This window comes from Ylistrum balloti, unplaced genomic scaffold (assembly GCF_031769215.1).
Source record: "Ylistrum balloti isolate Yb309-2 unplaced genomic scaffold, AGI_CSIRO_Ybal_v1 Utg370742, whole genome shotgun sequence".
In the NCBI taxonomy this organism is placed as follows: Eukaryota; Metazoa; Mollusca; class Bivalvia; order Pectinida; family Pectinidae; genus Ylistrum; species Ylistrum balloti.
The window spans coordinates 260225-281622 of NW_026782437.1; the positions used below are offsets into that span (position 1 = coordinate 260225).

Consider the following 21398-nt stretch of genomic DNA (forward strand, 5'->3'; position numbering starts at 1 on the left):
CTAGTTTAACAGAAAGTTTACATAGGAAGTATTGAAAAAAAGTTTTTGATCTGTTCAGAAACAAAAAAAATAGATTAAAAGATCATTACGGGAACATTGTGTGTTCAGTTGTATGAAGGAAGATAATTGACACCAATCTATATAAAAATGAAAACCAAGTTATTATTGTATAATAGGTACAAGCCTCATCTATCAATACACTTAATAGTATGAGTATATTAATGATAGAAGCCGGTACTAGTGGTTGTATCTTTTAAGAAATGTTTTGAAGGGAAGTAACTCGTGATAGAAGGGAAATAACTCATTATAAACATCTACACAATGTTTATAGCTGGTACATGTGACACAAAACATTATTATAATAAACATATATACAATGTTTAAAATTAGTACATGTTACACAAAACATTATTCACACATACTGTCATGTTCTGATGGGAATGTTTTATTAATATGTCAAGTTGGTTCATCTTTTTTTATCAGAGTGGATGGTGACGTTTAACTGTCAGATTTGCCAACTGTCCATTAACATGTTTATTTATTTTGTATTCAGAGGGCATTGACAATTGAAAGATGATATATTCTTACATCATAAAGTGTTATATCAAACATCATATGCAACATTGGCATTATTTCCCTACAGATAAACATTTCCTTGGTATATACATGGATAAATATATGTCATGTAGCATTCATTTCTTTTGTTTCTGCCCCCAGATCGAAAGATCGAGGTCATATTGCTTTTTTTGCTGTTTGCTTGTCTGTTATCAAAATGTTAACCATGCAATAACTATTGCACTGTAAGATGTAGAACTTTTCATATTTGGCATGACCTTGACCTTGACAGATCACCTACATTTCTGGTAGTACCAAAATCTTTTAATTGATTGTGACGTTTGACCTACATTTGAAAAAATTTAACATTGGCCAACTATTGCACCATAAGAGGTAGGGCTTTTATATTTTGCGTGTGTGTTCCTTGTGACAAGACCTTTCCAATAACACCAAAAGTTTTGACCACATGACCTTGAACGTGACCGTGACTTTTGACCTACATTTGAAAGTTTACAAAAATCCTTACCACAATGAAAACATAAGTGTTTCACAAAGTGTGCATTCGATTAGCACATGCCTTACACAGTACAGTTTCAATGTCCTACTTCAGAATTTTATTGCAATTGGGGGCATAATGTTTCATAAACATATCCAGTTTATATATGAAACTACATGTATGTGTGCTTGTATTATTTTGCTGTATGGTTACTTATAAATGACTTTTAAACTTTTACTTTAAGAATTTTCCCATAAAGGATTGAAATTAATCTTTTTATGAAGGGGATATTGGGCAAACTGCTTCATGTTAAAAGATTTGACGAAGACAGAATGTCTCTTGAGCAGGTTTGATGGTATTATATTTGAGTGCTATCTATGTAATTTTTTTTAACAATTTATTAACATTATTATACCTATATAGTTAATCAGCAGTTATATGTATACACAGTTGCATTTTACCTGGTTTTGCTTGATCGATAAGAGTTCTTTCCCTTGACTATTTGTACAAGATTTTGTTGTTTTGTGTTATAAATACAAAGATGCTTCTGGTTAGGTCAGCAGAATCTACAGGTGAAATCCCATAAAATGGAATTTTTACAAAATAATACATTTGTACATTGTTATAAGCTGTTTCTATTTAAAGACACATTTTTATAGATTAATAATCATTCTGATGATAATGTTAACATCTTTATAACAAACTTTTTACAAGTCTAAAAGTTTGTCTTAATAAGGTGATTTGCAAGTGCTTGTTAGAATCTTGTCACTGACTAAAGATATTGTGTAAGTGTCCCACCTTGTTAAAGTGATTAGTTACAGTGATTTGTTGAGTGTTATTTTACAGTTTGTTTTACTAAAGACAATTTTTTTCAATATGATGAATTTTTATACCCTGACATGATGGAGGTATATAGTGTTTACCTTAGTCATCATTACCATTAGATCGTAATTTTGTTTCTGTTTGTTAACAGAAACAGATACAGAACAGTAATTTTGTATGTAGTTGTATGATAGTGATATTCTGATATTAAGATTTGGTCAATGCATTTTTTTTCCAGAGTTATGGACAATTAAAAAAAAAAAAAAAATCACCAAAATGGCAGGAACGCTATTACCTTGTCTGTACTCAAGGAGGAATTAAGAAAAAATCTGCATTTCATTTAATTTTAGACAACATAGATTCTCCAGGCAGCACTGTTTGTAATTCTAATTTATAAGTAACATCTTAGTGAAGCCAATAACAACAAAACAAAAAGTTTCAAACTTTTCCTTGGTTGCCGGCGAGTCATTTGTGTCATCATTTTGTTTTTATGGAACCAGTTACATGCATTTGTTTATAGTGTTTACCAAGTTTGTGTTACTGATATACAAGTTTATCAACAATTACTGCGAGACATCCTACTGCCAATACCCACTGCCCCTTCCCCTTTCCTGTCTGTGTCTAGTGAAATTTAGACATTATCAAGGGGTAGAAATATCACACAGCAGACAACAAAAGGATGAAGGAATTGAAAAAAAAATCAGATAATCAAATAGGAAGGTAGAAGGCAAGGGGGAAAAGAGACGAGAGGCATTTTTTTCAAGTTTTTTGATGGCATTGAACTAACATCACAGGGTATATTAGATGCACCCTGTCTCCTGACTAAGAGTAAGAAGTAATGTGTTGGTCCCAGGTCTAGTTATATCTGATCTATCAACTGTTACTGTAAAGTTACTCAAGAAAATTTAACAGGACTTTTACTAAATTTTTTTTATATTGTGTGATTTTTTGTAAGATAATTTGTTTGTTTTTCGTTTTTTTTTTTTAAATTTCACTCCAGTCTGTGTTTATGGTAACTGTATGCTTCATTAGCAATACTTACAATTAATGGGAGTATTTATGTTTCATTACTAAGGTAAGCAATACAGGTAACACAATGTGGCATTTTGTTTTAATGTTGTAGATTTTTAGAGATTTGACGTGGAATTAAAATACAAATGAAATCCTTTAATGAATCATGGTATGTCTTAGGATTGATTGTTAAGCATGATGAAAAAAAATCAAATACTTCATATAGATGATTAATTATGAAGTGGCCATATACTATCCCGATGTCTAAATGTGAAACAAGTTGGTGTAGGTTTTCAGAATTGTTGTCTGTTGGTACATGTTTATAAGTGTTATGGTTTTTTAAAGAAGTGTTCAACTTTCATTTTGAAGAGTGCCATTTAGAACTTGCATAGTACACTTGACTCAAATGTCAAGGTTGAAGTAAGAGGTTAAAGGTGAAATATTGTACATGAATCTTGCCATCTCTACAAGAGCTGTGATTCCTTAACAGTCACAATACTATTGTTATTGTTTTGGGGTTATCGCAATGGACTCTGGGAGAGGTGGTATACCTTGCTGTACGTTGATAATTTTATTCTTTTGCTTGTGTTTTGCACAGTATTTAGTATCAAAGTATCAAATTGTACTTGGAGTGCTGGGCACTTACATTAATGTTGATTGGGTTTTATAATAGATTTTATTATTGTTCAACTTTAAAATTGTGTTGTTTTCTTGTTGTTTTGTTCTGGTAATGACATAAAGTGATAACTTTACAAAGTTAAAGTCAGCAGTAATATCAGTCACAAAATTTACACAAACATACAGGTTGATAAAAATGTGAACTGTACAGAAACATACGGGCTTATTAAAAATGTGATTTCTAAATTGTACAAAAACATACTGGTTTATAAAAATGTGATTTCTAAATTGTACAGAAACATACATACTTACTTATAAAAATGTAATTTCTGAACAATACCGAAACAAACAGACTCATAAAAATGTGTTAACTGAACTGAACACAAACCGTTGTATAAAAAGGTGATTTCTAACTGTACAGAAACAAACAGGCTTATAAAATTTCAGTTTATGAACTGTCATACATTTTGGTCCATATCAGATGACACTAAAATATTACTAACATTTCCAACAAATTATGTGATCTTTCAGAAGTTCAAATTTGCATTCGAGAACTTGAAGAAGCCCACTGTTTGGGCGAAATCAATAGACATTCTATTAAAGAAGAATCAACGTATCCCAAGCTTGTTGCAACTGATTAACATTTGTAGTTTGTTCCTTTGTTCCAATCTCCATGCATACCGATAAGTATCAAAGCAAGACCTAAAAGGAACCAGCTAGGCCCTCATTAAAATAATGGTGTTTGAATTAGCTCTATCCTATTTCGTGTATGTACATTTAAGTACCTGAAACACAAGGAACAAATGAATCGGTACAATGGATGGATGCTCCCCGAATAAAAGCTAGTTCCAAAAGGGCTAATTTTATAACAAAAGGCAATAACTCCTAGGTTATTCAAAATGGAATGATGGTTCGTGGGCAGTGCACTTCTCCTCGTCGAAATTAGTTTACCTATGAAGTTTCATTTTGATACCTCTTATAGTTTTTGCGGCATATGCCATACAAAATTATGAGTGATGCACAAACGGACGGACGAATGGACAAAGTTATGACTATTTGATAAATATTAATGGTAAACAAGGGAAATCTACACACTATAAACATTTTTAAAGCAATCCTCAAAGAACTTTGAAGAAAAAAAATGGTCTGGCCTGCGACGAAAAGACATTATTAAAGTGAGACCATGATGTTAATACAATTTTAACCTTGAGCTGGCCTGTCAATGCATAATTCAAGTTTTATTAAAATTCGATCATTCTGTAACTTCCTGACAAAACAAAGAAGAAGAAACGGTACAATTATGTATAGTACGCTTTCCATAATTTAAAGGGAAGAAAAAAATAACTCGGTTATCCCCCACCCCCCACCCCCTACCCTTCCCTTCCACTCCCATCCCCCAAAAAATGGAGAGAAAAAAAAATAAGCAAAATATATGCATGAATGTTATGAAATACATCAATTCCAAACACTTGGGTTAAGTGGAGAAATCATTTTGGTAGCATGTTATCTGAGAAGAGTTGATCTGAATTGACCAATGTATTTCTGTAGATAAATAGGGCTGTTTTGGTCAACATTTTTCATGATTACGCATAAATGTTTACACTTTATCAATCTTTTAAGACACACATAAGAACCTTGTCACATTCAGTTGCATAGCAATTTAACTCATCTGCAAGGAACAAAACTTTTAATGGCCTTATTTGTTTGTTCGCATTAAGTAATATGGTTTGTAAGTGTTAACAATTTATAGTTTGAGAGTCTACCCGCCTGTTAGAACTGCAGACATAACCTCCTCAATAAAAAACAAGCTTAAAGGATCATTTGAGAAAATTGGCTCTTATAAAAGGTTACAAATGTCTAAATATATAAAAAGTTGTCCCAGATTGATTTTCATTGTGAAATAGCAAATAAGTTCAATCGGCCTACAAACTTAACTTGATTTAAAATAAAGCTTTGATGGCAAATAGTTAATACCAGATCGAAATGAAACTTCATCTCACTTTTTTTTAATTGTTAAACTTCTATTCTTGTCACGACAGTAGGTACAAAATCATGAATCAAGACACTGTATTTCTCAAGAAGAAGTGGTATATATTTTGGCATATGATACTTACACAATCTTCAGTGTAAGTACAGACTTGTTGAAAATTGAGCTTAGATTTGTTCTTAGTAAATATATGTGACTAAATTGGCTATGACAATCCCAAAATAAAGTTGATCAATACATCCTTGGTGCATCAGTTTCGGACTAATTTCCTTATGAACTATTTCACGTTAGCTACTCTTTGAAGTACATAGTGTCAAATTCAGTCTGTCCCTTGACAGCTGATGGAGCATGATTCTTTGGGTCGGCTCTTAGGAGCAAATGGGTTATAACGCCAGAGACCTGGGTTCGATTCCTATAAGGGTTCTTAGCAGGAATTCGAACGTCATTGCATATACATTTAAAACAATTTATTTACCGTATTCTTTTGCAACTACCTGTGTATATATATCAAATTATGTTGCTGACACTTCCGATAAGGTAAATGTTTGTGTTTTCGTTGAAAAAATATCACAACAAAAAGCAAAAATAAACAAATAATATATTTCATCAGGGAAGTCCCTGATTTTATATAATATATTAGCATCGCCATTAGAAAGTGTTTATCCCTTAGAAGGCCTCAACTGCTAGTTTATTCGAAACTGCGGCTGAACGTACCGAGTAGATTAGCTTTACATAAAAAATGGAAGACGCATGGTAGAATGCGGGAAATCCATGTGAACTTTGTTTTGATTTTATGTTTTAGCGATTTCTCAAAAAAGTAAGTATGTTTTGAGTTGATAAATGTAGTAGCACGTAAATAACTCATTATATAGTCTAGTTATATACACATAAAAAGTTGTCGATAAGACGGATTTCACCACGGACTGAAATGTTATCAAACAGTCAATTTTAAGAAAATGAAAACATCAGCTGTTTAAAGGTATGGTGTGATGCTGACAGTTCAAGGCATTATATTTGTTGTATGTGAAATAGGTGGCCATCGAAAGGCTCATTGTTCGTGAAATATTCATGCTCTGGAACATCTTAATTTATCGACAGATTTTACCGTATAAAATCTACAGAATCTTCACCTTCTATTTTGCACTCATCAGCACTGTCACTGATATGACAACTGAAGCACATAGCCATTGAGTCGGTTTATCAGCAACGAATACGGTTGTTCATGTTTGAGTATATGTTTTAAAAATTATTTTCCAAGGCTGTAAATATAACTTTTGACAAAACTATTGCCGTTATTTGTCCAGTTTAAATTCATATATCCAGAACAGGATATACCAGCAAGTGCACAGTGTAATTAAATGGAAAGAATGTGTGCAAGTAGGGAAAAACGATATAATTATTTTTAAAGAAATTGGAAAGATATTGAAAAATGAAGTATCTTTTATCAAATATAGTGATAGAAATTCTATTCTTGATTGCTTAATTCATTTCATTCACTGGAAAATAAGAAGAAAGCTAACAAAATTGTTTATACTCTTTTTAGAATTTTTTTCTCTCTAGATGTGGAGAGCTTTTAAGTATGCAGTATTATTACATATGACTCACACAAATGTGACATACTCTGTTCCTATGATCCATGCACGTACATTTGGTCAGATTTCACTGGAGCCATTCTCATTTTCTCCTTATTGCAAAATGTGCTGTTGACCCAAATCAAAAAGATGAAATAAAATAGTGAAGAATTGAAAGTATTCATAGAATTACTGGTATATACATGCAAAAATACACAGACAAACAAACTACTTAAGCAGATATAATGTATTTACACAGCTTCAAATGTTAAAAAACTGATTATGAGGTCAGACTGTCAGTTTGAACAGCACATTGTACACATATCAACATAATTCATTGAGAATAAGGTTTACAGTAATGTTAAAAGTTGTCATACAGATGTTGCTGATTATTGTGGCGAGTAGCACATGGTGATTTCTGATTGGATATCCCAGTTCCATTGCGATAGGGATTTATGGTCAGATCCAAATATATTTCTTGAGATAAAATCACATTTCTACTTTCAGGAAATATTATTAGTTGAAACAAAATGGCAGCACTCGACTCAATGGCAGAACTCACAGGTTTATTGGAACAATGGGGAAGGGAACAGGCAACAGCCACTTGTCCAATCCACATCCTTACAAGGTAACTTTAGTCAAATGATGAAATTTGATATGAAGTAGCCTGTGCAGTCCTATAAGTGTCAATATGATGAAAAATAATTAAATAGAACATAAAGGATTTTTTTTGCATTATATTTGAAGTTTAACATTAAAGCGAAAAGAAGAACCAATTATTTTCTATTTTTGCCCTTTTTGTAATAAAGGTGTTTTGTCTGTCAGACCATTACACAAATGAGTATAATATAAGGTATGGTATAGCGAAATTAGGGTGGATATCTATAAATAGCCAGGGAACTAATATATATATGTTAGTAGCTCCACCATCTACAGTTCGTGATCGGCATTCTAAGGTTCGTCTACAATTTTAGTAGCCTGTGCAGTCCTATAAGTGTCTTATGGGATTATATGAAAAGAAATAACCTAATCTACCAGCCCCTGGTCAAGTCATCGAGATTAAGTAACCTTTGTCGAGTTGCGAATGTTCAATATCCCGATAAGGTAGCATACCTAACCCATCAATGTTGTATAAATCATTTGATAGACATTTATACAAGACCTGTTGACATCCATCATTCTCTCCAAGAATGACCATCATTACAAACTCTGCTAGTGAACTAACCAACACCAACAATGTCCTTTAAAGTTTTAGTTACTGATCAGTTAAAATTGTTCTTCAAAAGTTGTTTTTGTTTACATATTGTTTCCCTTTCTGTTTATTTTCTATTGTAAAAAAGTTCAAGTGTTGTTATGTAAGACCAGAACATTTTTAGTAAAAAATATTTGATTTGTAGGATTGCAAAATCATCATTATATAAATTAATGTTAAAGGATGGTAACCGTCCATGTCCTTATATCAACATTATATAGGGAGTAGGTGGTCAAGTTAGGCTATTAGATGGTTTTTTTCATTTCTGGTTTATTATATTATTTGCAGCTTCATTCTGGCCTCTTTTAATAATTCTATTTACACTTTTTCAGAATTTCTGAATTGATGGAGAAAGAGACAGAATCTTACTATAAGATGGACCCAGATCCTTTTGACGACCGACATCCAGGTAAACTACTCGTTATCAATATAGATTCATTTGGTATTATTTTTGCACTGATACATTTATATTGACAGATTATTTACTATTTATTATCCCCTGAAAAGCACCTTTGAAGGAGTTTGGATATTGAATTTGGCTCCATCTGTGTGTCTTTTTGAGGGACATTTCTGGACTGAACAAAACTATGTATGCAAACCTTGATATGATCGTATATTGTTTTACAGGGCGAGCTAACCCTACATGTGCTCTGGGACACCTGATGAAAGCCTTGTTTAAAAATGACGACTTCATGAATAAGGTATTCATCATAAACATCAAAAAGTATCATAAGTATTAATGTTGCCAAAAAAATGTCAGCAAACAAAATATGTTATGCAATGGATATGATAATGTTTATCAAGAAGTAATGAACTCTTCCATTGACTAGAAAATAGACTCTTCCCCCTAAGAGCTAATGGACTCTTCCCTTCACAAAAAATAATGAATTGTGTTATCCCAAAAGGAAATGATATCAGAACAGTTCACTAAAATTTGATAAAACATTACTTGTATGAATAAATAAGTTTGTTTGATGTCCCTTCAGCTTGTCAGTCAGCACCTCATGGGCAGTCGTGACCACCAGTATGACCTTCAGGCCGCAGCCTGTCGTCTTCTCCTGGCTTTACTTCCAGGACTTGAGCCTTCTATTGTGTTCCAGGAAACGGTAAGTCTTCAGAGTCTAATTTCAGGACTGAAGCCTCATATTCAGGGTCTACTCCCAGAACTTGAGCTTTCTATCGTATTCAAGGAAGTGGTAAGTATTCAAGGTCTTATTCCAGGACTGGAGCCTTTTATCATGTTCAGAGTCTCCTCTCAGGATTCAAGCTTTCTATCATATTCCAGGAAATGGTAAGTCTTCAAGGTCTAATTCCAGGACTGGAGCCTTTTATCATGTTCAGGGTCTACTGTTAGGATTCAAGCTTTCTGTTGTATTCCAGGAAATGGTAAGTCTTCAGGGTTTACTCCAAATACCCATCATAAGGACTTGAACAGTAAATCGTTTTGATCAGACTTAAAGAATTTTAATTCAAATTTTCACAAAAATGGTATTAAGGCTAAAATTTCTGAGCCTTTACCTATCTCCAGCAGGAGTATTTAAACACCTCTTTACAAAGTCAATAACACTTATAAAGTTCCAGACTTCTCCTTGTAATGAAGATATTGGAAGCTTTTGTTGGGTTTTTTACTTATAAGTTTATCAAAACCAGCTTTGACTTTTTGTTGTTATCACTTCAGTTGTATAGATATATAGAGGTTTTTGAAATAGATGCAACTGTATAGTGTTTTTGTACTTGCTGTGATAAGTGGTGGTGTAACAAAAATTATGAAGTATAATCCTAAATGTATTTTGTAAATGTATCGAGAAGTATTTCACGAAATAGCATTTTCCTTCACATGCAGTAAATTAACATTTTCTTTGTACGATATATTATCTTGCTGAATGTAAAGTCATAAAAACTACATTGTTTATTTAGATAATATGTGATATGTGAATATCATTTGACAAGAAAAAAACGAATTTAATGATCATTTATGCAGGAAGGTTTGGTGCGTCGACTTTTACATTGGGCGGAGACGAGTGATGACCCATTGCGTTCCTACGCTATTGGCGTGCTAGCAGGTGCCATGGAAATTCATGATGTAGCCGCAAACTTTAAAGATGTCAACAGTGGTCATAAACTTGTGAGTTGTCTGCCTTAAGAGGTCCCTCCTGTGTCTTACTATTTTTCAAAATATATTCTCTGAAATCCATTTCTCCTGAACGCTATTTGAATTTTTCGATGTGATCTCATCACCTCAACAGAAATATTGAGGCTCTCACTATTGTCCGTTCCTTGCCTAATTCTCAGTATCAGTGTAAACAACAGAATTGAAATACAGTTTTGTATGCTACTAAACATGAAATTTATATAGAAAGTGTAAAGGATTCTTGGTAATATTATATGTTACTAAGATGAAAAGTTTCAGCCTTTTTGCTGAATTTGACTTTTTCTGATTATGAAAATAGTGTAAACTTTCAATCTTTACCATAGAAAATATTTCAAAATCCAAGTTTCAGCTCTTCTGCCTTTGAGCTGAGTTCTTTTCTGATGTTATCATTATTTTGAAGGTCTCTCTTATGCTGAGGCGACTTCACGAGCTGAAAGCCCAGATGGAACAGGAGAACAAGGAACAGATTTGTAAACAGGATGAAAATCATAGATACTTTTCCATGTTTGATGTACACAAAGCAGACAGCACACCCGACAAAACAGAACGAGGATGTTCAAGTGCCAAAAAGAAAAACAGTCCAGGGAAATCAGGATGTGATTTAACAAACATCAAAGATAACTACACTAGTAACAACTTGCCAAAAGACTTGAATATGCCAGTAAACCTCATATCTAGTATGCCAGATAGCCCATTAAATGACAATAGTTACGGAAAGCAAGAATTGATCATGCCTTTGAATCCATCTCATTCTAGTACACCGGTGAAACAGGACAATAGTTGTGGTCAGATAGATTTAGATAAACCAATAAATCCAAGTGATTTTAGCACCACAGTTAAATCAACAAGTGATAGTAACCAAATTCATCAAGATGACTTGAAGTTTGTAAAACCAAATTGTCAGAGTACTGAAAAATTGGTCAAAGATGGCAGCAGCCCAGAAAAGGCGTCCACACAGGAATTACAAGATAGTAGGGAGGCAAGTCCCATCAAATCAGGACAGAAAAAATCCTACCGGCAGATGGCCATGAAGAGGGCTTTGTCTCCGAGCTACTACAGTGAAGAAATTTATAGATTTACACGTACAAAAACACGAGAGGATTCAGTTGGTAAACATGCCATCAATCAATATTTACATGTCTTTTTTATGACTGCTCTTCAATGTATATTTTTTACTAATTAAATTTCACTATTTTGAATACCAGACAGACTTTTGGGAAACAAAAGTTGTGAAAATATAAACTTATGTTAATCAAGATATAGAAAAATCAGTCTTTAGATTCCCATGATTTTGCTTCAGACACAGTCATATGAATACTTACGTAAGATTGTATATGGAATTTCATATATGTAAAATAGAAAAATTGTGAAATATACCTGTTCAAAGTACAGGGAGCTGTTTAATGAAGTAGTACAGAAGTTTAATTCTATTTACATTATGGTCATTGTGAGATCAAGCATTAATGTTACCTGGCAATATACAAAATTAACAGTCTAACTGTTATACATCTACAAACTGAATGAAAATGTTATAAATGTAGTAAATGTACATTGATAGGAAAAGATTTGTAATTAACAATGAAAAATAATAGGGAAACAAGGATTATTTTGACCACACTATATAATACTGTGTACCTGGAATTACTTGTAGGAGAATTCAGCAACAGCAGCTGGGCAGAAATGGAGCCATATGTAATTGGAACATTCTGCCTTTCTCCACTTTCTACTGCTATGAAGCAGAGACTGATTCTGCAGTACCTCACTCCAATGGGGGAATACCAGGAGGTAAGTTATAAGTCACTTCAGAAAAGCTGTTACTGGGTGAAGGCCAGCTGAGAGGTAGGTTAAAAGTCACTTTAGAAAAGAGGTAACTGGGAAAAGGCCAGTTTAGGGTAGAGGTTACTGAGAGGTAGGTTAAAAGTCACTTCAGAAAAGTGGTTACTGGGAGAAGGCCAGTTTAGGGTAGAGGTTACTGAGAGGTAGGTTAAAAGTCACTTCAGAAAAGTGGTTACTGGGAGAAGGCCAGTTTAGGGTAGAGGTTACTGAGAGAAGGCCTTCTTTGGGTAGAGGTTACCAAGAGGTCGGTTTTAAGTCACTTCAGAAAAGTGGTTACTGGGAGAAGGCCAGTTTAGGGTAGAGGTTACTGAGAGGTAGGTTGAAGGTCAGCTTTGGTCAGTGGTTGTTTGAAGGTTGGTTAATGTCACTTTGGGATAGAGGTTACTGGAATGTGTAGGTAAAAGGTCACTGTAGAAGAGTTTATCTAGAGGGATTATTATATTGATTTTGAAATTTATTCCAGCTGATATCTGATGCATTTGAGCACAATGCTGTAGACCTTATCTTCTACTACATCGATTTGAAGTGCAACAAAGACATCAGACTGGCATTTGAGGCGCTGAAGGTGAGCTTCTTTACTGATAGATTTTTGTTATGTGACTTGGGGGGAAAACATGAACAAAACTAACATCTTAATGATAAGAATGTTCTGCAAAAAAAAATATTTGATAGAAAAATCTCCAACGAATGATGGGTTATCTAGCCACACTGACAGATGATGTTTGGGTAATTTTAAACAGTACCTAGCCACATTGACAGATGGTATTTGGGTAATTTTAAACAGTACCTAGCCACATTGACAGATGATGTTTGGGTAATTTTAAACAGTATCTAGCCACACTGACAGATGATGTTTGGGTAATTTTAAACAGTATCTAGCCACACTGATGTGCCATAAGAAGTTTGCCATAGAATTCCTTCAGATGAGTGGATTACAGAGGTTACTGAATGTGTATCGTCCCTCCATTGCTGCCACTGGTGTGTCCCTCTGTTTGTATTACCTCTCTTACTTTGAGGATGTCTTGGAAAGAGTGAGTATTACACCAACTATAGTACTATCTTTAAGAAAGCATTGCCAAGAAGCAAGTTCATCCGAAGTTTGGCATTTTCATGAATTAAGTTCTACCCTGAGTCCACCTGTTAAGTCATATTAAAGAATAGTGTAACCTCATTCTTTTGATATTCTTTTTTCTAGCTTTAATACATTGGAAAAATATAATAAGTGAGATATTTTAACAGTCATTATGGATTCCACTTTGATTCTCTTATAACATATATTACTTACAGAGAAACATGACCCTTATGTAAGCTTTCTGTTGAATCAAGTACATGTATTTTCCCTAGAGAGATATTGCCTTGACTGAATTATTTCCTTGATTCAAGAATTGATATCAGTAATAAATATTTCACTGTAAAAAAATCTATGTGTCTATATTAGTAGATTGATGTTTCATGTCAGTCTTTACTATTAAAACCAGTTGTGGTTATTATTATTCTGCTTATAAATTATGTAATAAATCGAGTAGAATTCACTCTAAGATCTGCCTTAAAAAACCCAAAAGGGTATGGATTTGACCGACCATGCTGACAGAGATTTACACTGGTAAAATACAACTGTATCCAATGTTAATTTTCCAGGTGTGTCTCTTGCCTGAACATGTGTTATCTCATCTTGTCAGGTGAGTTGTGGAGTTTACAAAGGATGTTTGTAATAAAATCATTGAATCAAAGTTTAAACTTTACAAAATATTGTATACACATTAATCCTTAGACTTGTTGCAATTAGCGAACTACCTGCCTAAAAAATTGTATACGCTGGTCCTAAAATTATAGTCTATATCGATTTAAACAATAAGAATTTGTTCTTTATTTCTTCTTTCAATATCAAATCTTACAAAGAATTGTTTGCTAAGATTAGAGTTCTTTAAGAGTTATCATTTCAACAAGGCCACTGAGGTTCTTTCTATTAATAACTGATTTGAAACCTTTGTTTACTTTTTTAAGTATTTATAATCTAATTGGCAAGATTTTGATTACCTCCCTCTCAAACATACAAGAAGCAGTCTTCTCAGCACAGGCCAGTAATAAATTACAGTTACCAGATAAACCAATAGAAACTATTGTCTGCTTCCAGCTACTTACTCTGGTTGATGGAATGTTCCCATGACTCCAGTCGTTGCCATGCAGCCATGTTTTTTGGGATGGCATTCCCGTTCCGAGTGATATTAGACTTGTTTGATCAGAAGGATGGCCTGCGACGATTGTTCAATGTGGTAGGTGAAAGGTTTTGGTTATATCTCCATTTAGCATTGGTTTTAATTATTGAAGTTTGTCTTTTATCTTATACTGCATACAGTGTTGTCTGACACCAAACTAATATCTAGGTCAAATATATTTAAAGGAGATTTTAATGATTGTAAAGGATTCTAAAGTTCATTGATATTTGAAATGCTTGCTCAAATTAAAGACTATCTATTAACAGGTATATTGAAATGCTGTTCCTTCAGCTTAAATTTTGAAAATATTTCGTTCTGAAAAAGAAGTTTTAAGATCCATGGCTGGTAATCTTTACCATTGTGTGTGTTACATTAGGTAAGTACACTCGAGATTCTCAATGTGGAAACTCGGCGGGATAGCCTGAATGAAGACCAGATCTTCACCATGAGGCAGTCTGCACGCCATGTGTCTCTCGCCATGAAGCGTTACTTTGAAGCTCACCTAGCTCACAAGATTGATGAGATTCGACGGTCTCATGCCAGGAATGATGGCAGCTCACCTGTACAGGAAAACCCAGCCTACAAGGTGTGTTTCAATTTATAATTATAAACAATTTCATTGATATATAAACACATCTAGTGAAAAAACCACTTCAAACACTCTGTTGTAATTGTTTTATATAGTACAATATTTACAGCACAGAAACTATAATACATAAATACAAACTCTGGCTTGACTGCCATGAGTTATGACAAAAGCATGGAATTTTGTTTTTATATAAATTTACTTCAATGAGCTGACATTAAGTGTCATGGGAAATTCTAAGCTATATTTTTAACCTAAACCATTAATTCATTGATATTATCTTAATTTATACCATTCTATTTTGTGATGTTTGCTGTCATGATCAATATTTCCTCGGTAGGAGAAAGGACAGAAATTTTAATTCATGAGCAGCTTCTTGTTTAATGTACTGAGTCGAGGACCAGAGATATGGCATATTGTTTTTCATTTGAAATTGTTTACACATGTTCCTCAGTCAACACTGTTATTTCCAGGCTATAAAGTTGAGTCCAGAACTTGTCCAGGAGAATGTTGAGCTGATGATGGAATTGATGCCAGTGCGGGCACACTGGGCACCAGAGGCTACCTTTCATAAACTGGGCGGGATACAGCTTCTGTCGCAGCTCATCGCCATGGCACCTAGCTGGAACAACTATCCGGGAAAGTGAGTCGGCTCTGTTTCTTGTAATCAAACAATTCACGAGAACTTTTTTATTTTGTACACTTGGGTTTAGTTACTATAGAGAGTAATCTATGGTAGAAAATTTTATCAGAAATCAGATGATATAATGAATTGGATATGGACCAGTGGTTAAATTTTCAAACTTTTGCCACTTTACAAAATTCTTCAAGGGCTTATATACCTACAGGAACTAGAATAACTATCATCCATTCTAATACCTGACGTCTAAAGATATGACTTGGGTTGTTTTACAGGCCAGAGATGATTAGGAATGCCCTGGATGTGATAAATGTTTGTACGGTGACACCAAAGTCACAGCTTGCTCTGCTAGACTCTGTACCAATGCTGGAAAATCATCGAATCCATGCCATCAGGTCTGTGATCCTTTCTCTTCAAAACTCTAATCAGGGCCACTTGGGTGTTTGGTGTCTGTATATATCCAGACTACCAGTAGCGTATTGGTCTGCAGGAAACTCAGTCCAGGATAGATGTTGTTCTATTTCTATGTTGTACATTGAATATTTGAAGTAGGATATGGACTGAAGGATGGCACTATGGTTTAAAAAGAAAACTGAGAAAAATGATTGTTGGTGTTAAAAAGAAAATTTTTAAATGTGCCCTCAACTCCTTCTGGAATAATGCTGTAATGTGCTCTCTTATATAGCACAATATGAATTTTTTTTAAAATGTGCCCTCATATCCTTTCTGGAATAATGCTGTAATGTGCTCTCTTATATAGCACAAAATGAATTTTTTTTTTTAAATGTGCCCTCATATCCTTTCTGGAATAATGCTGTAATGTGCTCTCTTATATAGCACAAAATGAATTTTTTTTTTTAATGTGCCCTCAACTCCTTCTGGAATAATGCTGTAATGTGCTCTCTTATATAGCACAAAATGATTTTTTTTTAAATGTGCCCTCATATCCTTTCTGGAATAATGCTGTAATGTGCTCTCTTATATAGCACAAAATGAATTTTTTTTTAAATGTGCCCTCATATCCTTTCTGGAATAATGCTGTAATGTGCTCTCTTATATAGCACAAAATGAATTTTTTTTTAATGTGCCCTCATCTCCTTTCTGGAATAATGCTGTAATGTGTTCTCTTCTATAGCACATAATGAAAAAGAGGTCAAAAATTCTTACCATGAAGGTACCTACAGTGAAAGAACTTGGTTTAGCACAAGAGCCATATTTCAGATAAGAAAAACCCACTGAGACGGTTGTACTTGTGAATTATTAAAGAATTCAGATACTTGAGTGACCTAACAAACTTGCTGACAAGATTTGTCAGAGCTTTTATAGAGAAAATTTGTACTTCTTGATGTATTTTGTCTTGGTGTCCTAACATATGTAGCCTATTGTAGTGTGTTGATTGGACTAGCTGAGGGAGATGTGCTGTCAGATCCTGAGGTACAGAAATCTGCCCTCAATGTCATCATCAACTGTGTTTGTGGGCCTGTGGAGAGGGTGAGTATATATACAAAGGTACAGAAATCTGCCCTCAATGTCATCATCAACTGTGTGTGTGGGCCTGTGGAGAGGGTGAGTATATATACAAAGGTACAGAAGTCTGCCCTCAATGTCATCATCAACTGTGTTTGTGGGCCTGTGGAGAGGGTGAGTATATACACAAAGGTACAGAAGTCTGCCCTCAATATCATCATCAACTGTGTTTGTGGGCCTGTGGAGAGGGAAAGTATATACACAAAGGTACAGGATTCTGCCCTCAATGTCATCATCAACTGTGTTTGTGGGCCTGTGGAAAGGGTGAGTATATATACAAAGGTACAGAAGTCTGCCCTCAATGTCAACATCAACTGTGTGTGATCATGTAGAGAGGGAAAGTATATATAGCGACACAGAAGTCTGTCCTCAACATCATCAACTGTGTGTGTGGGCATGTAGAGAAGAAAAGTATATATACAAAGGTACAGGATTCACCCCTTAATAGTGAGTATATATAGAGGCACGGAAGTCTGCCCTCTTTGTCATCATCAACTGTGTGTGTGGGCCTGTGGAGAGGGTGAGTATATATACAAGGTACAGAATTCTGCCCTCAATGTCAACATCAACTGTGTTTGTGGGCATGTAAAGAGGGAAAGTATATACAGCGACACAGAAGTCTGTCCTCATTGTCATCATTAACTGCGTGTGGGCATGTAGAGAGGAAAAGTATATATAGCGACACAGAAGTCTGTCCTCATTGTCATTATTAACTGTGTTTGGGCATGTAGAGAGGAAAAGTATATATAGCGACACAGAAGTCTGTCCTCATTGTCATTATTAACTGTGTGTGGGCATGTAGAGAGGATAAGTATTTGAAGAGGAATAGAAGTCTGCCCATTGTAATCAACTGTGTGTTTGGGTTTGTAGAGAAGGTGAGTATATATACAAAGGTACAGAATTCTGCTCTTAACATCTTCAATGTGTTGGGGCATGTAGGGAGTGTAATTATATAAAGAAATTCAGAGGTCTGCCATCCATGTCATTTATGGGCATATGGAGAGGGTACAAAATTCTGCCCTCATTTTCGTCAACTGTGTGTGGACCTGTTGTTTATACAGAGCTAGAAGGATTGAGAATAGGATAGATCCTTACTCCATTGCCAGTGACAATAATAGAATTCTTCATTTTGTTTTTAAAAATGCTTTTTGAGAATAAATATGCATTTCAACATATTTACAAAATAATGCTCAGTAGAAGAAGGCAGAGGAAATTTATTTTCCCAATTTGAAATGTTTCTGTTTATAATTAATTAAGACCATTTATTTACAGTTGGGCGGTGGAGTGGGAAGATATATGGGGACTGGTGCCAAGAAAAAAATCAATCTGAAGATGGGAGAAGATGTCCTTAGTCGCATGTGGAATGGAGTGCGAATCAACAATGGTATTATGGTAAGCATTTTATCAGTCCATTCCAAGCCAGCGGCAACAACATTTCTAGTAGAAGTTCGGGGAAAAAAATTCCAAAAAGTTATGGTTATCATAAAATGTCTGCAAATCCATCATTTACCCCACAAAAAATGATTTAGAGGATTTGGAAGGATGTGTCATCTTTGTCCCTTTTTCTCTGCATTTGTCATTGAACAGTTTCTTAGTATAAATTGACAGACCAAAGGTGAGGATGTCATGTTATTTGACCAATAGATAACTATATATTCCTTGATCTTTGTTCCTAATCACAAGATTCTATATACTTCCAGAGTTTGGAAATATCCAAACATTGATGTTGAAAAAATTGTATTATCTAGAGCTATGATAAGTTAGTGTGTTATGATCATGATGTGTTAAATTTACTGTCTTACTGCAAAAATGTAATATAGAATATTGGTTAGTTGAAACATCTCAGACTAGCACAATAGATCTTCTGGGCCCCCTCTGTTGTCAGAAAGGCGATACACATGTCATGAAAACTTTCTGTTGACAGGTGCTTTTGAAGTTACTGTCTGTCAAAACACCCATCACAGACGCCGACTCGCTCCGAGCCCTGGCATGTAAGGTAAGGTCCTTGGATAATATTGTGTACTGAATTTGTACAAATTGCGATAAAAGGGTGTGACTATTGATATCTGTGGTTTTTGTGTTGGTGTTCTGTTAAGAATCATTTAAATACATCAGTCCAGCACTCAGTCAAACAATAAACACATCCATCTCTCAATTAAATCATACGAAATAATTTAAAGATCGTAACCATCAATCTAAAAATATATTTATGCTGAACTTGTTGATTTTTAACCAGAAATATGAATATATAATTAATGCTAGACATTATTAATAATTAGATATTCAGTATCTGTAACAAATGTAGAATACACAGGAAATATGAACTTCTGTCTTTACTGATGCCTAATTGTTGTCTTTACCTTCAGGCTTTGGTTGGCTTGTCTCGATCTGAGACCGTTCGACAAATCATCGGTAAACTACCATTGTTTAATAATGGGCAGCTACAAAGTAAGTCAGTATTGTCTTTGTGTTGGTCTGTACTTGTTAGTGCTGTGTGGAACTCTTACATTTTCATGGGGTTAAAATTTTCTGGTTTTTAAAAGGATATTAATTCGCTGGCACTGTATTTCATAAATAAATGGACATCCAGTTGTACTAAAAATTCATGTTGTTGTGTGGATAGATGAATTTGTGTTAGCAGCTGACGAATATTAATGATCTTGAAATAGGACATCAGATTCTATTTCAGGATACAAAGATAAATAAAATAAATGTACATTACCAATAATGTGTGGTAACATGACTTTGTTGAGATTCTGTCTCTGAATACAAAGACGGTTAAAATAAATGTACATTACCAATAATGTGTTGTAACATGACTTTGTTGAGATTCTGTCTCTGAATACAAAGACGGTTAAAATAAATGTACATTACCAATAATGTGTTGTAACATGACTTTGTTGAGATTCTATCTCTGAATACAAAGACGGTTAAAATAAATGTACATTACCAATAATGTGTTGTAACATGACTTTGTTGAGATTCTATCTCTGAATACAAAGACGGTTAAAATAAATGTACATTACCAATAATGTGTTGTAACATGACTTTGTTGAGATTCTGTTTCAGGATACAGTGATGGTTAAAATAAAAGTGTGTTGTAATATGACTTTCGCTACAACGTTACAAAAATACAGTAATTTTTGGTTCATTCTTTAGAATGTATCACAATGTGTTCCAAACAAAAGTCATAGCTGCCGTGTTTGGATGATTCCGAAATATTGATCACCCTGCATTTATAGATTAGAATTACTCTCTGCAATATACCGTGAACATGCTGACTTAAGGTAGGGGAGATTGCCTTAATACAGGAAATGATACAACAGTTGTTGGAAACTCTGCTGAAACTTTGGTATATGTGGGTAGGCTTATTGCTAGTCATTGGCCTTCTATTATCTGATAAACTTAACTCAGTGATATTCAGATTGTTGTTTGTCAGTGTAATGAAATATACCCGTCATCCTGACTTCCATCATATATACACTTCATGGTATGTTTGCTTTTCTGTTGCAGTGTTGATTAAAGAACCAGTGTTACAAGACAGACGTCAGGAATTTGTGAAGTTCTGTAAATACGCAAATAATCTGCTGGAGCGTGTCTCTGGAAAACACTCCCACGCCAACTTTGATGCATCCCTCGATGAAATCAGAAGGGTAGGTAGTTCTGACAGACATAAATCATAGATATGAAATATGAATTTTTAATCAAAATTATCTATGATAATAATAATTGCTTGTGTCATATTGTTGTGTTTTTGTAAAATCAGAATAATTCATTACCATTATCAATTAATCTCCTTAACTCAAATATAATTATACATACTCAAAGCATGATTACTCCTAAAACATCGAAAAAGATATGGTTTGTTTTTTATTAGTATTTGTTGTAAAACATCTTTTTACATGGCGAATCGTTAAAGATGTTTCCCTGTATGTAGAAAATGTAGGTGTTATTACTGAAGGTTAGCTTACAGTAAAATCCAATATAAATCTTAACCTTTTTTATTTACAGGCAGATATCGTAGCTCAAACAAAGATCATCTTTCAAGAGAGGGAGCTCTTACAGTTGATGTACAGCCATCTTGTCTCCCAAGGTATGATGTGTTTGGTGTAAACTGCTTGGACTTCTG

At 34.2% G+C, this 21398-nt stretch overlaps 1 protein-coding gene across 1 annotated transcript in view; it reads left to right on the forward strand.

Annotated features, from left to right (window-relative positions):
* Window positions 1-6236: 6236 nt before the first annotated feature.
* The window catches only part of LOC132557973 (DDB1- and CUL4-associated factor 1-like), a 29555-nt gene continuing 14393 nt past the window's right edge, over window positions 6237-21398 (forward strand). The window contains exons 1-21 of the mRNA XM_060222503.1: window positions 6237-6306; window positions 7568-7688; window positions 8645-8721; window positions 8940-9013; window positions 9299-9418; window positions 10294-10437; window positions 10865-11573; window positions 12116-12249; window positions 12764-12865; window positions 13173-13331; window positions 13939-13979; window positions 14435-14573; window positions 14893-15102; window positions 15576-15745; window positions 16018-16137; window positions 17131-17233; window positions 18542-18661; window positions 19194-19265; window positions 19636-19717; window positions 20783-20922; window positions 21281-21362. Coding sequence (XP_060078486.1) covers window positions 7591-7688; window positions 8645-8721; window positions 8940-9013; window positions 9299-9418; window positions 10294-10437; window positions 10865-11573; window positions 12116-12249; window positions 12764-12865; window positions 13173-13331; window positions 13939-13979; window positions 14435-14573; window positions 14893-15102; window positions 15576-15745; window positions 16018-16137; window positions 17131-17233; window positions 18542-18661; window positions 19194-19265; window positions 19636-19717; window positions 20783-20922; window positions 21281-21362 — 2896 coding nt within the window. The 5' untranslated portion in view covers window positions 6237-6306; window positions 7568-7590. The remainder of the gene's footprint in view (window positions 6307-7567; window positions 7689-8644; window positions 8722-8939; window positions 9014-9298; window positions 9419-10293; window positions 10438-10864; window positions 11574-12115; window positions 12250-12763; window positions 12866-13172; window positions 13332-13938; window positions 13980-14434; window positions 14574-14892; window positions 15103-15575; window positions 15746-16017; window positions 16138-17130; window positions 17234-18541; window positions 18662-19193; window positions 19266-19635; window positions 19718-20782; window positions 20923-21280; window positions 21363-21398) is intronic.